Source organism: Bufo gargarizans, chromosome 8, assembly GCF_014858855.1.
Source record: "Bufo gargarizans isolate SCDJY-AF-19 chromosome 8, ASM1485885v1, whole genome shotgun sequence".
Taxonomy (NCBI): domain Eukaryota; kingdom Metazoa; phylum Chordata; class Amphibia; order Anura; family Bufonidae; genus Bufo; species Bufo gargarizans.
The window spans coordinates 178330500-178344340 of NC_058087.1; the positions used below are offsets into that span (position 1 = coordinate 178330500).

At 45.6% G+C, this 13841-nt stretch overlaps 1 protein-coding gene across 3 annotated transcripts in view; it reads left to right on the forward strand.

Moving 5' to 3' along the window:
- The window catches only part of CAPN15 (calpain 15), a 34650-nt gene extending 21036 nt beyond the window's left edge, over positions 1-13614 (forward strand). For 2 of the 3 annotated variants that reach the window (XM_044304123.1, XM_044304122.1), the window contains exons 4-12: positions 229-412; positions 497-720; positions 2123-2248; positions 2730-2882; positions 3807-3968; positions 6303-6535; positions 6620-6792; positions 6981-7159; positions 8412-9471. In XM_044304123.1, coding sequence (XP_044160058.1) covers positions 229-412; positions 497-720; positions 2123-2248; positions 2730-2882; positions 3807-3968; positions 6303-6535; positions 6620-6792; positions 6981-7159; positions 8412-8589 — 1612 coding nt within the window. In that variant the 3' untranslated portion in view covers positions 8590-9471. Of the gene's footprint in view, positions 1-228; positions 413-496; positions 721-2122; positions 2249-2729; positions 2883-3806; positions 3969-6302; positions 6536-6619; positions 6793-6980; positions 7160-8411; positions 9472-13113 lie in introns of those variants that run through there. The other variant, XR_006391099.1, reaches the window with a different exon arrangement.
- The last annotated feature ends 227 nt before the right edge of the window (positions 13615-13841 follow it).

Consider the following 13841-nt stretch of genomic DNA (forward strand, 5'->3'; position numbering starts at 1 on the left):
GGCAGATAATGGGCAGCTTTCCAAAAAGATAGCATGCTGATGCCAATCCACATTAGATTGGCAGTACCTAGCTCAAGGCACAACCCTTGGAGTCCTCTTTGGGCCTCATGACTGGTTGGTGCTACATGTTGGGGGGGTTGGTACAGTAATAAAACCGCCATCTGACTGCACTGTATAAATAGAGCCTTATGCCGCTGGTTACTGATTGAGCTCTGGTGATTTGTACAGGTTTCTCAGTGCGCTGGCAGTGCTGGCAGAAAGACCCGAACTGGTGGAGAGGGTAATGATCACAAGGACCATATGCACAGAAGGAGCTTATCAGGTGCGACTATGCAAGGATGGAACCTGGACCACCGTCCTGGTGGATGACATGTTGCCGTGCGATGAAGCTGGCTATCTGCTTTTTTCTCAGGTGCGTGGAAACCAGCACCCTACCCCGCAATAGATGCAGCGCCCAGTGCACGGTGAAGCAGCGTGTGATTTGTCTTCCCTACAGGCCCAAAGGAAGCAGCTCTGGGTGGCGCTGATCGAAAAGGCTCTGGCAAAGCTTCATGGCTCCTACTTTGCTCTCCAGGCAGGTCGCGCTATCGAGGGCCTGGCCACTCTGACCGGAGCACCCTGCGAAAGCCTCATGCTTCATGTCAGCTCCACTAACCCCCGAGAGGAGACGGTAGACACGGATCTCATCTGGGCCAAAATGCTGAGCTCTAAGGAAGCCGGGTAAGAGCAGCAGATCTGTAGCCGAATGATGTCACCGGGGGTCATTTATCAAAGATCGGGGTCTTACAGCGGTCTTTGATAGCCCCTGCGCTGCTGGAGAATGTGCTTCATTTATGTCGCGCTGCGCGCCTCCTCATAGGTGAAGTGCACCAGCCCCCCCCCCCCCCCCCGGGCAATCCATGCGCCTGGAGTGAAAATGACTGCAGTAGTTTTCAAATGACATTTACATCTGTTTCCAGACGTCAATGTTAGTACATTTGCTGGGGATGATTGACTCCTCAGCGGCGAGAATGGCGTAAAAACACAAAATTTTGCCGCACGGACCTTTTAAAAAGTCACAAAATGGGGTCAAAAACTGACATGGCGTTCTTAGTAAAGGACCCCCATTGTTTTTTTTAAATAATAATATTTCTTTATATAGCGCCACCATATTCCGCAGCGCTTTACAATTCAGAGGGTTCATGTACAAAACAAAAGACATCACACGTCACTGGCTAATATATTACTGAACACTAGGAGTGAGGACCCTGCTCGCAAGAGCTTACAATCTATGAGGAAATAGGGGTGACACAAAAGGTAGCGTTTTTTTAATCCAATCTCCTACTCCATTCCAGAAGTTTTTTGATGGGTGTCAATTCTCACATGAACTGCACTGCGCAAGCTTTGTGCGCCTAAATATGTGCAGTCTTTGTCTAGCTATCTGACCACTACCGTTGTCCACCATTTTGGCTTACATGGGGAGCGTGATCTTTTCTTTGTTTTTGTCACCCAGAACTTTTCCCTCGCTGTCACTTATGGGAGAAATTATTACCATAAACTGTAGCCAGCCTTTACTCATTAAGCTGTGGAGTAGAGCCATCTATTTGCCATAGGGGTTGCATTAAAGGGTCCTTCTGGGGTGGGGGTCCGACATTCAGCACCCTCACGGATCAGCTGTTTCAAGCTGCTGCGGTGGTGGAATCGCAGTGGAAGCAGAAGGCTCCGCATACTTTGTAATGTTCAGCGCCAGCGTACTGAAACGCAGCTCTCATTCACTTGATTGGGAGCTGAGCTGCAGTACCCCGATTTGGCCAGTGTATGGAGCTATCTGCCTCCAGCTCCATATGCTGTATAGCAGAGATGGCCAACCTGCGGCCCTCCAGCTGTTGTAAAACTACAATTCCCACCATGCCCTGCTGTAGGCTGATAGCTGTAGGCAGTCTGGGCATGCTGGGAGTTGTAGTCTTGCAACAGCTGGAGAGCCGCAGCTTGGCCATCCCTGCTGTATAGTTTCCGGTGCCACAGAAGCCCAAAACAGGTGATGGGGATCGTACCCCACCTATCCGATGTTGATGAGTACAGAGAACCCCTTTAAAGCCTCTGGTATGTGGAGCTGAGTTGTGCTCGTCTCTTGTTACTTCAGGTTTCTAATGGGAGCGTCCTGTGGAGGTGGGAACATGAAGGTGGACGATGCGGCTTATGAAAGTGTTGGACTGAGACCCCGACATGCCTACTCCATACTGGATGTTCGAGACGTCAATACCCACCGGTAAGGATATGATACTGCTGTTAGTTTGGCTTGTCCGGGACTAATATATTGATGACCCGTTTACAGGATAGGTCATCGATATCAGAACTCGGGGGTCCGACTCCCAGCGCACCCACCGATCAGCTGTTGGAAGGGTCTGCAGCACGTGGACCAACACTGCGGCCTCTTTACTGTACACCAAGCACAGCGCCGTTCGTTGTATAGTGGCTGTGCTTGGTATTGCATCCACATGAAAGGTCATGTGGCCAATGGATGTGACATCACAAGGCCAGGAAGCAGCAAAGTCTCACTCCTCCCAACATCTGATAGGCGGAGGGTGTCAGAAGACGGACCCCCACTGATCAGATATTGATGACCTATCCTGAGGATAACCAAATGCACATGGGGCTTACATCGGCGTATGAAACGTCATTTTAAGTGTCCGGTTCCTTGGCATAGATCTATGTTTTTCACACCTTATTCTGGCCTCCTTACTTGGCAGCCTCCTCCATCTCCGTAACCCCTGGGGTCGCTTCTCTTGGAATGGAAGCTGGTCAGACGATTGGCCCTTTTGGCCGGCAACACTCAAACATGAACTAATGCCCCATGGCAGCAGCGAAGGCGTCTTCTGGATGGAATACAGTGACTTTATCCGGTAAGTGAGCGCCACTCGTCATTTCTAAACACCACATAGAATAATGATTTCGTAGACGGGTTATCGTTTCAGCCCATCCTGTGACTAGGGATGATCTTGGAGATGAGGTATCTTACTGTCCACAGCGTGCTCCAACCATCCATATCCCTTTCATTGGAAATTGAAACGCTAGGATGGATGCTGTCACGCTCTACTCCATCCGTCCCCTCTCAACTTTGATTGACAGGGCCGGCAGAGGGCACAGCAGTGGCAGAGAGGACAGATCCTCCAGGTGTAATGGTAACGCCCCCATTGCTCCTAGAGGCTCATTTGCATATATCAAAACCTCAATTTTCTAAGCAATGCGGGCACATATGGACATGGGACCAACACGGCCGTCAGCTGCCAAGCGCATATGTAACAGGTCAGCCAGTGTCATAGGTCATAGGTAAAAAAAACTGCTGACAGATGCCCTTTAAAAATGAGAAACATAAAAACGGGATTTAAACAATAGGTCATTTTCTGATGACACATTCCCTTTAAAGGGGTTATCTAGTAAATGATATTGATGGCCGACCCTCAGGATAGGTAATCAATATCAGATCGGCGGGGGTCCCTGGTGTTGATCAGCTGTTGGGTCCATGAGCACCACAGCCTCCTCCTAGGCCATGTAATGTCACTGCACATCGGTCACGTGGCCTAGTTGCAACCAAGCACAACCGCTATACTATGTACAGCAATGTGCTTGGAAAGCTGCCGGGAGCCGGCTGTGCACCCCAGAGCTCGGGAGCGCGGCGGTTCCCTGAAGCAGCTGATCAGCGGAGGAGCTGGGACTCGGACCTCTTCCCATGTGATTTATGATTTGTCGGATAACCCCTTTAAAAGGGAGTAAAAATGTCACCGCCCTCAGCCTAAAAGGCTTCTCTTTCTGTTCTGACCCCACAGGTACTTTGACTCTGTTGATATCTGCAAGATCCACACTGACTGGCATGAAGTTAGAGTCCAGGGCACGTTCCCGAACAAGGCTTCAAACCCCGTGACCGTAACGTCCCTTACAGTGGTGGAGCGCACGGCCCTGGAATTCTCTCTTTTCCAGGAGGGCAGCAGGTAAAAAGACGATTCTATTACTGAAGATTTGAGTTAGGACCAGTTCACACAGAGTTTATTGGTGCTGATTTTAGGCACATTTCCGCCCAAAATGAGCTTAAAAAAAACGCCTCTAAACCGCCTCCCATTCATTTCAATGGAAAACAGCTCTTGCTTTTTTTTCACGTGGAAAAAAGAAGCAGCACGCCCCATCGTGGGGCAGAATCTGCGCTGAATCTCCCATTGAAATAAGTGGGAAGTGTAATAAACCCGCTTCGTACGTGTCCGTGCATACGGCGCTTATGAGAAAAATGCGATAATACAGCTTAATATCCAAGTGTAGACATTCCCAAAGCTAAACGGTAAATGCATGGTTCACACAGGACACCATTCTTGGCCGCTTTTATGTTATGAAAGGAGCAGGACTCGGCTCGCTACGTTATTCCTTTTGGACTTCGGTGGTCTCCATTGAATTGTATGAACAGTGATGCAAACGAGGGTCACTGGACCTGTGTTTTCTTAATAGGTATGGCATATACAGTGGTAGTAAACCTTTAAAGGGGTATTCCAATTTCATGGGAAAAGCATAGAGGATTAAAATCTGTTAGTGATGCTCGCACAGGTGCCCGACTCATTACAGTACAGTTATCAAAGGTCTGTCTTTGTAAGGAGCCATGCAGCTGTGTGTCCATCAGATGACCAGAACAGATTATCAGCCCCTGGGAATAAAGCAATGGATCCCCTCAGAAGGGGGTGTATGCAGCAGGTGGGTGTGCAGCTTTCTTATATGCCTTTTAAGTCCTCAAATTTCATCTGAGCGGCTACATGGAAGGGGATCTGCTTTTTCCTTGGCCAGTGACATCATGTTAATCAGTCACATTGGCCTATGTACTGCTCAGTCTCCTTCAAGTGAATGGGCCTGAGCTGCAATACCAAGCACAGCCTCTATACATTGTACGGCGCTGTGCTTGGTAAGCTGTAAGGAGGCCGCAGTGCTCACCAAACCCTCCAAACAGTTAATCGGCGGTAGTGCTGAGTCAGACCCCCACCTATCAGGTATTGATGGCCTATTTATCATCATTCTGCTTCCGGAACACCCCTTTAACCCCTTGAGGACCTCCGCCGTACATGTACGGCACAAGTCCGGTCTCTAAACATGGCACCCGCTCGCACATGCTGCGGACGCCATAGCCGCCGGGTTTCTGCTATTTTAAATAGCAGAGACCCGTGGCACATGTATGCGATCAGCCATAAGGCTGATCGCATACATTTTTCCTTTCAGATGCCGTGGTCAAATGTGACCACGGCATCTGGGCAGTCCGGAAGGGGAAGCCGCGCGCTTCCGCTCAGGTATCAGCGTTCCCCAGCTGAGATCAGGGAACCTGTAACATTGATCTAATAGACGGAAGCCTCAAGCAGGCTTCGGTGCCTATTAGATGAATATACCAATACAGGCCACTAAGTGGCAGCACTGTATTGTTATATTGAAAATTAAGTGTTCAATGATGGCTATATAGCCATCAATAAACACAATGGGCAATCTAATGATTGCCAGTTATAGTCACCCAGGGAGACGTAAAAAAAAATTATATATACCGTATATATGTTCAAATCACCCCCCCTTTCCTTAAAATAAAAATACTTAACCAATAAAAAAATAAACATCATGGGCATCACGGTGTGCGAAAATGCCCATACAATTAAAATATAATAATGGCATACGGCAAATGGCGTAACTAAAAAAACTTTTTTCAGTATTAAAACGCAAGAAAAATTGTACAAGTGTGTTATCGTTGTAACCATACTGACCTGGAGAATGAAGATAACGGGTCAATTTTATGGCGTAGTGTACGGTGTAAAGAAAATATATAAAAACCTTAATTGCAATTCCATTTAGATTTTTTTTTCCACTTCCCTCTACATGGTATGCAACCGTAAATGGTGCCATTAGAAAGTACAACTTGTACCGCAACAAATAAGCCCTCATAAGGCTATGTGAACTGAAAAATTAAAAAGTTAGGACTATGGGAAGGCAGGGAGTGAAAACGCAAAAATGGAAAATCTCAGGGTCCTCTAAGGGTCAATTCACACATCCGCAAAATGGGTCCGCATCCGTTCCGCAAAATGCGGAACGCACATTGCCGGTGTCCCTGTTTTGCGGAACACATACGGATGTGTGAATGGACCCTAAGGGTGAAAATTTCAGATTTATCCCTAGTGATGAGTGTTGCACAATACCGAATCCCTTTTTCTTTTGTGACCTCGTAAAAATAATAAAAGTGATACGTTCCCCCAAAATGCACATGGGCTTGGATCATTTTCTTGCGCTAAGCTAACTGCCCTGTCTGTCTGCAGGCGGTCAGACACTGTGGACAGTCACCTCCTGGACCTCTGCATCATGGTTTTCCGGGCATCTCATGGCGGTACGGGGAAAGTGATGTTGGGTCGGCTAATGGCGCACAGCAAGAGGGCGGTGAAGAAATTTGTCGGATGCGATGTCATGCTGGAACCTGGAGAATACGCTGTGGTGTGTTGTGCCTTCAACCACTGGCAAACCTTAAATCTGGGTGGATCATCTACAGTTCAAGGTAAGGACAGGTCTGCTCTGATGGAGGCCTGCTCCGATAGACTTTAAGGGCTTCTATTAGATAACTTTTTGTCTTGTATTTTAGCATCCAGTCCCACAGGCAGCGGTAATAATAGCCGCTCTGCTGCGGACCCCATGGGGTACACCTTGGCCATTTATAGTTCCCGACTTGTCATGGTCGAGCAAGTGGAAGCACAACCAACAACGCTTGCAGATGCCATTATCCTGCTGACAGAAGACAAGGGGGAGCGGCACGAGGTACAGGCTCGCTGTGATAAATGACTACTTCACCGCAGAAATCAATAATTCATTATTTCTGCCCTCAGTATCTTTATTCCTTTCACTTTTTTGGCTTGTACCTCTCAGCCACTCTGTCTAATCATCCCCATGTGCTAGAAGGATCTTCCAGTATCCTATGTTAAGCTGTCCCTGTCCTCTCTCCATAGGGTCGGGAGGGGATGACCTGCTATTATCTGACACACGGATGGGCGGGGCTTATTGTGGTCGTAGAAAATCGCCATCCCAAGACTTTTCTGCACATCCAGTGCGACTGCACAGACAGCTTCAATGTCGTGTCCACTCGAGGCAGCCTCAAAACCAGCGACAGCGTCCCCCCTCTTCACAGGTGAGTGTTCTTCCACTCTCCACGAGTCCTGATGTGGCAGATTTTCTGGCAAAAAATTCCGCCACTTGTGGGGACACCCTAAGCCACTCATTTAGGGTCCATTCACACGTCCGTTGTTTCTTTCCTGATCTGTTCCGTTTTTTGCGGAACAGATCTGGACCAGTTCTGTACCCATTCATTTTCAATGGGTCCTGAAAAAAATCGGACAGCTCAATGTCAGATTTTTTTTTCAGGACCCATTGAAAATGAATGGGTACAGAACTGGTCCAGATCTGTTCCGCAAAAAACAGAACAGATCAGGAAAAAACAATGGACGTGTGAATGGACCCTTAATCTGTTTACAGGTCTTCTCTAGGAATTCATACAGATGCAGTTTATCCTCCTGGTACTTCTGCTCTGCAGGGTACAAGAGGTAAATTCCTGTGGCGTAAATAGGTTGCACATTTTCTTGCATGCCGTTTGCGCGGCAACATGTACCATATTTTTCCCCTTCATGACACTTTTCCGAGGTGGAGAAAAAAAAGAGAGCGGGGAAGCTCTACAGGGCCACCATATTTATCTTTCTTCACACCAGTTTTCTAGTTTGAAGAAAGACTTAAAGGGCTATTCTCATCTCAGGCAATGGAGGCATGCCCCTCTGGGACCCGCACCTACACCGAGAACAGAGCAGGGAAGTTGGGTGGGCATAGGAACCTGGGGTTTCCGGGGTCCGTCCATCGCCAAGCGCTCTCCCCATAAGTAAAAGAGAGCACATGAATGGGAGGATATGCCCCCATTTATAGGTCCTCTGGGACCCGCACCTACATCGAGAACTGATCCCTGAAAGTTGTGGAGGGCGCACTGCACATGCACGACCATCGCTCCCATCCCACGTTCGGATATTTTTGGAGGCCCTATAAAAAAAAAGGCGCAGTGCGCCCTCCACAACTTTCAGGGATTGTTCTTGATGTAGTTGTGGGTCCCAAAGGTGGGACCCACACCTATCAGACAATGGGGGCATATCCTAGCCATATGCCCCCATTGTCTGACATGGGAATACCCCTTTAAATCTACAACAGCGAGGGGGCTGCCGTAGATTTGTGTTGCGCACCTCTACATAAATATGGCCCATCCTCCAGCAGCAAAGGGGGAATCGAGACCCGCGTACAATAGGATTGGCATTCACATTAGTTGCCAGCATATAACCTATTTCATTCTATCTATCTACCATTGATGTTTTCTCTGTGTCCCCTTCCCCACTTTTCCCCACCAGGCAGGTGCTGGTCATTTTGTCTCAGTTGGAGGGAAATGCTGGATTTTCTGTTACTCATCGCCTGGCACACCGGAAAGCCCACCAAGCTTCTCGGAATGACTGGATGTCCAGCAAAGGCGCCCACAGCCCTCCGTTGTCTCCAGAGGTGTCGGGCTTGCATGGTCCCCGACCCCTTTGACATATCCAAAAGAAGAGATCCCCTGGGGGGGAGGCCTGATTGCCTAAGTTCAGTGGGAGCACTTTAAAGACTTATTCCCGGAAAACTACACTTGAATCTTACTCAGGACTCTTATCCTGTGTAAACAGGGACCCTATCCCATCTTTGACTCCTGCCCCGGTACCCCTTCCTCATTTTTGTATCTTTTTTTTTGTTTTTTTCGTTTTAACGTACCACACTGTTAACATGAAATTTGGGATCGAACTGACCCCATGTTCTTACTCCTGAGAATTAGAACGCTCTACCCTTCGTTCGTCCCGTTTCCCTTCACGATTGCTTCTTCTTTTAAGATGTGTGTTTTAACCATTCTCGGATCTCTACAACCAGGATGCTATGGCTGCTAGTTCCCTTTTTCGTAACCTTAAAGGACATCCCATTCATTCTTGCAATATGCATGGGCTCAAGCTTTAACGAAATCCAGCGGAGCAGCAAAAAAAAAAAAAAAAGACTGCTGCATCCGTTTCTGTACTCGAAACGCGTAGTGTAACAATCTGCCGCATACCTTTTTATTTGCATCCTACAGCCTTACCGAGTCTTAACGATCACATGGAGCTTAATATCATACGCCAGGAGGAGGGCGATATTACCCACCGTCATGCAATAAATCACAAATCTCATATTTTTCTATAGTCCAGTGAGGAAAAAGCAGCCATTTTTTGCCAGAGAATACAGAAATCTTGCACGTTTGCAAAACAGGGTAAGTATGGGGACAGATCTTTTTATCTCGTCACGTTTTAGAGTCTTTAAATGCATTTTCTATATAGAAATTATGACCATAGACCTTCACCAGTTCTTATAGTCATGGCAGCTGAGGAAATATCCCCTGTAGCCCCTTCCCCCATCTATACAAATAAGCCTTTAGGAGCAACGGGGGCGTTGCCGTTACACCTAGAGGCTCTGATCTCTCTACATTCGCCACGCCCTCTGCACTTTGATTGACAGGGCCAGGCAGTGAAAACATCATCATCACACCTGGTCCTGTCAATCAAAGTGCAGACGGTGCAGCAGTTGCAGAGAGAGCAAAGCCTCTAGGTGTAATGACAACGCCCCCGTTGCTACTAGAGGCTCATTTGCATATATTCAAACTTCACTTTTCTCAGTAATTTCTCATTTCAATGGAAATTTCCTTAAAAAAAAAAAGTAGTAATGCATGATTACAATGTGAAATTTTGTAGCTACCACAGATTCACCTTAAATGATAGGTTATTCTGAAAGTCCTGAAAATGCTGGGTTTGCCCTAAAATTTTAGAGACCACCCCGGCAAATTGGGCTTGGGAATTATGCAAACTCCTCCCAGAAGTGGGCATTCTGTAGGGTTTGGGGGCTTGGGCCTAAAAGTCCTAAATTTAGCATGGTGATGGCATGTTACTTGAGGACCTCATGTCTAGGACCCCAACAGTCTTGAGAATGAAGGAGGTCACAGTTCGAATTTAAGAAGGGGGCCAGCTTCGGGTCCTGCTTGGCAAGGAAAAACTGTGCAGGAGCCACAGCGCTAATAATTTTTTTGATCTGAGGAGGTCCTAGAGGTCTGAGTAATGCCATTACTTTATACGAAAGGAATACCCCTTTAATTTTAGATGTATAGATTTTACCCCAAAGTATTGCCCGTAGGTGCCAGCCTCGAGAGCTGTGGATCACCTTCCGAGAAATGAAAGGTTCTTCAAACGGCGTCCATCGATCCCTGGCGGCGCTAATTTTTCTATACGTTACAGGGAATAGGGAGGTTTGCTGCTTCACACTTTTATGTCTCAGGGAAAGAAGGGCTGCTCACTCATTCCCATCCCATATAGGATTAGCCTGCTCCACCTTCTGCTCCCCGAAACATGCTGAATTCAGTACACTGGTTTGTGTTTTTATACTACGTTATGTTCACGTATCTGGCGGGAAGAAATGCCATTGATGTGCTGTATATAATGTGATATTACGCCTGGTGTGAGACTGCCAACTGTGGGCACTGGATGAGTGCACTCACCGCTGTGATTCCGGAAACTGGCGAGGGACCACAATTTTACTTTTATTCTTAATAATTAGTCATCCAGGACTATGCAAAATGTCTGGACCACCTCAGTGCTTTCTTGGCGTTGGCAGGGTGGTGGGGGACATTTCTTACATAGGAATAAAGAGCTTTTAGTAGCCTTAGGCTAGCTGTTCCCCCCCCCCCCCCCCCCCCCCCAAAAAAATTATAATAGGGAAAATATCGCCGTTGGGTTATATATATATATATATTATTATTATTATTGCATAAAAATCATTTTTCAGTTGGTCTTTATAAAAAATGTTTAACCCTTGTCTTTGTGCAGCAATGAGTTTCTCTTGTAGCAGGATCTGAATTTTCACTCTGGTTCGTCAGGCAGCCCAGCTGATGGCTCCTCATCTCTGACCTTATAAATACTCTTTATAGCTCACTTCTTATCTTAATGATAAGAATGTGACTTCAAAAAGTAATTTAGAGATAAGGGTAATTATATGACAGGCATAAAGTGAAAGTAAAAAGTATGGTTCACACAGCTAGACAAACAGTTGACCCTTTGTGACAGAACGGCTCAATATTTTTAATAAATACCAATTAAAAGAATAATTTTTAGCCCAAAATTAGTAAATTTACTTATTTAAGCCACACTGTTATCAGTAAGGTAAGAATTGAGCTATAATGATTGTCTAGGAGGTCAAGGATCCGAGATAAGGAGCCATCAGCTGAGCTGCCTGACGGAACAGAATGAAAATTCAGATTCTGCTACTAGAGAATCTCAAGGCTGCACATAGACAGGAGTTCGACATTTTCAATAAAGACAAATTGGAAAATAAAATCATTTTAGCTCAACATGAATACAATGGGGGCATTTTTTTATTATTACAAAGTTGTACATAGCCTTTTAAATGTATTGCATCTTAGTTAGATCCCTATAGGGTCAATTATCGGAAATGACCGTTAATATGACAGCTCATTCCCAGTAATTGACTGCTCCTTTACATGGACCAATCGCCCAACAAAGCTACCGAACGCTCATTTTTCTGCGGTAGCATCTTTCACTCGGTACCTAAAAAATTGGCCTTTGTTGGCAGCACGTCACCCTGTGCCGACAATATGCAAAATAAGGGTCTATTCACACGTCCGTAAGTGTTCTGCGGATCAGCTAAACACGGACACTGGAAATGTGCATTCCACAATTTGCAGACCACATATCGCCGGCACTATAATAGAAAATGCCTACCGTAATCTTGTCCGCTATTGCGGACAAGAATAGGACATGTTCTATTTTTTTGCGAAAACTGAAGCACGGATGCGGAAGTGTGGATCCGCAAATGCGGATGCGGACAGCACATTCCAGCCCTATTGAAAATTAATGGATCTGCAAAATTGCGGAACAGATGCGGGCCCATTTTGCAGACGTATGAATGGACCCTTATGGAGGAAGAACGATTGGGCTATGTCAAAGGTATCTTTAAATGAGCGCCCATTTTGACATATATTATCGATCGGCACACATTAACCTGTGGTAAGAGGACCCAAAGTCTTGTAGTTATATTTCTTTTTGGAAAATCTGGGTGGCAAGCATCCCAGAAACAGATATGTTTTTGAAATGGATGAATTTGGTTTTTAATTAATATAATAGTTCTGATTTTTGAGGGGAAATTGTCCCATTACACCGTCATGCTAATGCACCATAAGGGTCAATAACATTTTTACACCAGCAAAGCTAAAATTGTTTAATATTGTTCCCTTTCCTTCATTTTCCATGAAGGCACTTCAGTGTATGAAGTGTATAGTAAAATATCTCATGTACTCGTGCAGATTTATATAATTCATTCACTGGAGGGCAATTGGAACTAGACTTTCAATCAAATATGGCCGCATTGCCAAAAAACAGCTATTCCAATTGTGTGTGTTATATTATAAACACAGCCATTTTGTGCACAGGACTTCTTCACTGTTTCAGTCACAGATTGGTTCACATAATGGCCGCCTCCCCTGTGATGATAAATGTTAGTCTTCGGACTGGACTTCATGTGTAAAGCTCTTGTCGCCCATAGCAACCAATCGGAGTGCAGCTTTCAGTTCTGTGCAGTGTAGAAAATGAGAGCTTAGCCCTGATTGGTCACAAGGTCAGTTCTTCTCTGAGGCAGATGAGGCCTAGTGTTTCCTGACAGGAAATGTCTGCTCTATCAGTGTCATTCAACTGAATTAAATGTTTGTCATTTCTACCAAAGCTGCTAAATAATTTTGGACTGTCTGAGCTTTTATTTTACAAAGAAAACACTTGTTTTCATTCATTATTTCAAACAACAATAATGTTACAGTAAAAGTGACTGAAAAAATGTGATACTCGGGCGCCATATTTTTTTCTTTTCTTTTGTTGAAGGGAGATTTCTAATCCCTAAAAAAAAAGTGACTAAATTATTAAAATATACTTATACTATAATATTATTTTTTTAATCTTTTTAACATTTTTAGCTGCTCATATATTTTTTTTATTTTTTTTTTAGGGGTCAGAAAACTTCAACTTAAAGGGGCCTAATGTCAAAACTGTCTAGGGAAAATGGTCTTGTTGCCCCTAGCAACCAATCAGAATCTGGCTTCCATCTTCCTAGAGAAGTTTAGAAAATGAAAGCTTCAATCTGATTGGTTGCTATGGCCTACTGGGCTGGCACAGTACATAGGGCCCGGAGCGTCGTCCTGTAGCACAACATAAAGGTCAGAGGACCCAGTAGTCGACGCCTCGTCTCCATTTTCCCACCAGGCCTTTCTTCTCCCCCGTAGACTTCCCCTCCGTCCACCCCATCAGCTGTATTTTAGGGTCCCTGGTCTCCGTCTGCCACAAATGGGAAATATTTGAATCTTGTATATATTGTTCAGCTGTAATAAAACAGAATGCTATTTTATCAACTTATACACTCAGATTGTATAGATAGAAACACATTGGGTGGCCTACGCTCCCATCTCAGGTTCTTTCGGACCAAATAAAGATTTTGTTTTTTAAAAAAAAATCTGTGTCTCATGAGTTTTGTGTTGGTGTCAATGAAGTAACTGAAGAATAAATGATAGCCCTTAGGCTACATGCACACGGCCGTTGTTTTGGTCCGCATCCGAGCCGCAGTTTTTGCGGCTTGGATGCAGACCCATTCACTTCAATGGGTCCGCAAAAGATGCGGACAGCACTCCGTGTTCTGTCCGCATCCGTTGCTCCGTTCCGTGGTCCGCAAAAAAAATATAA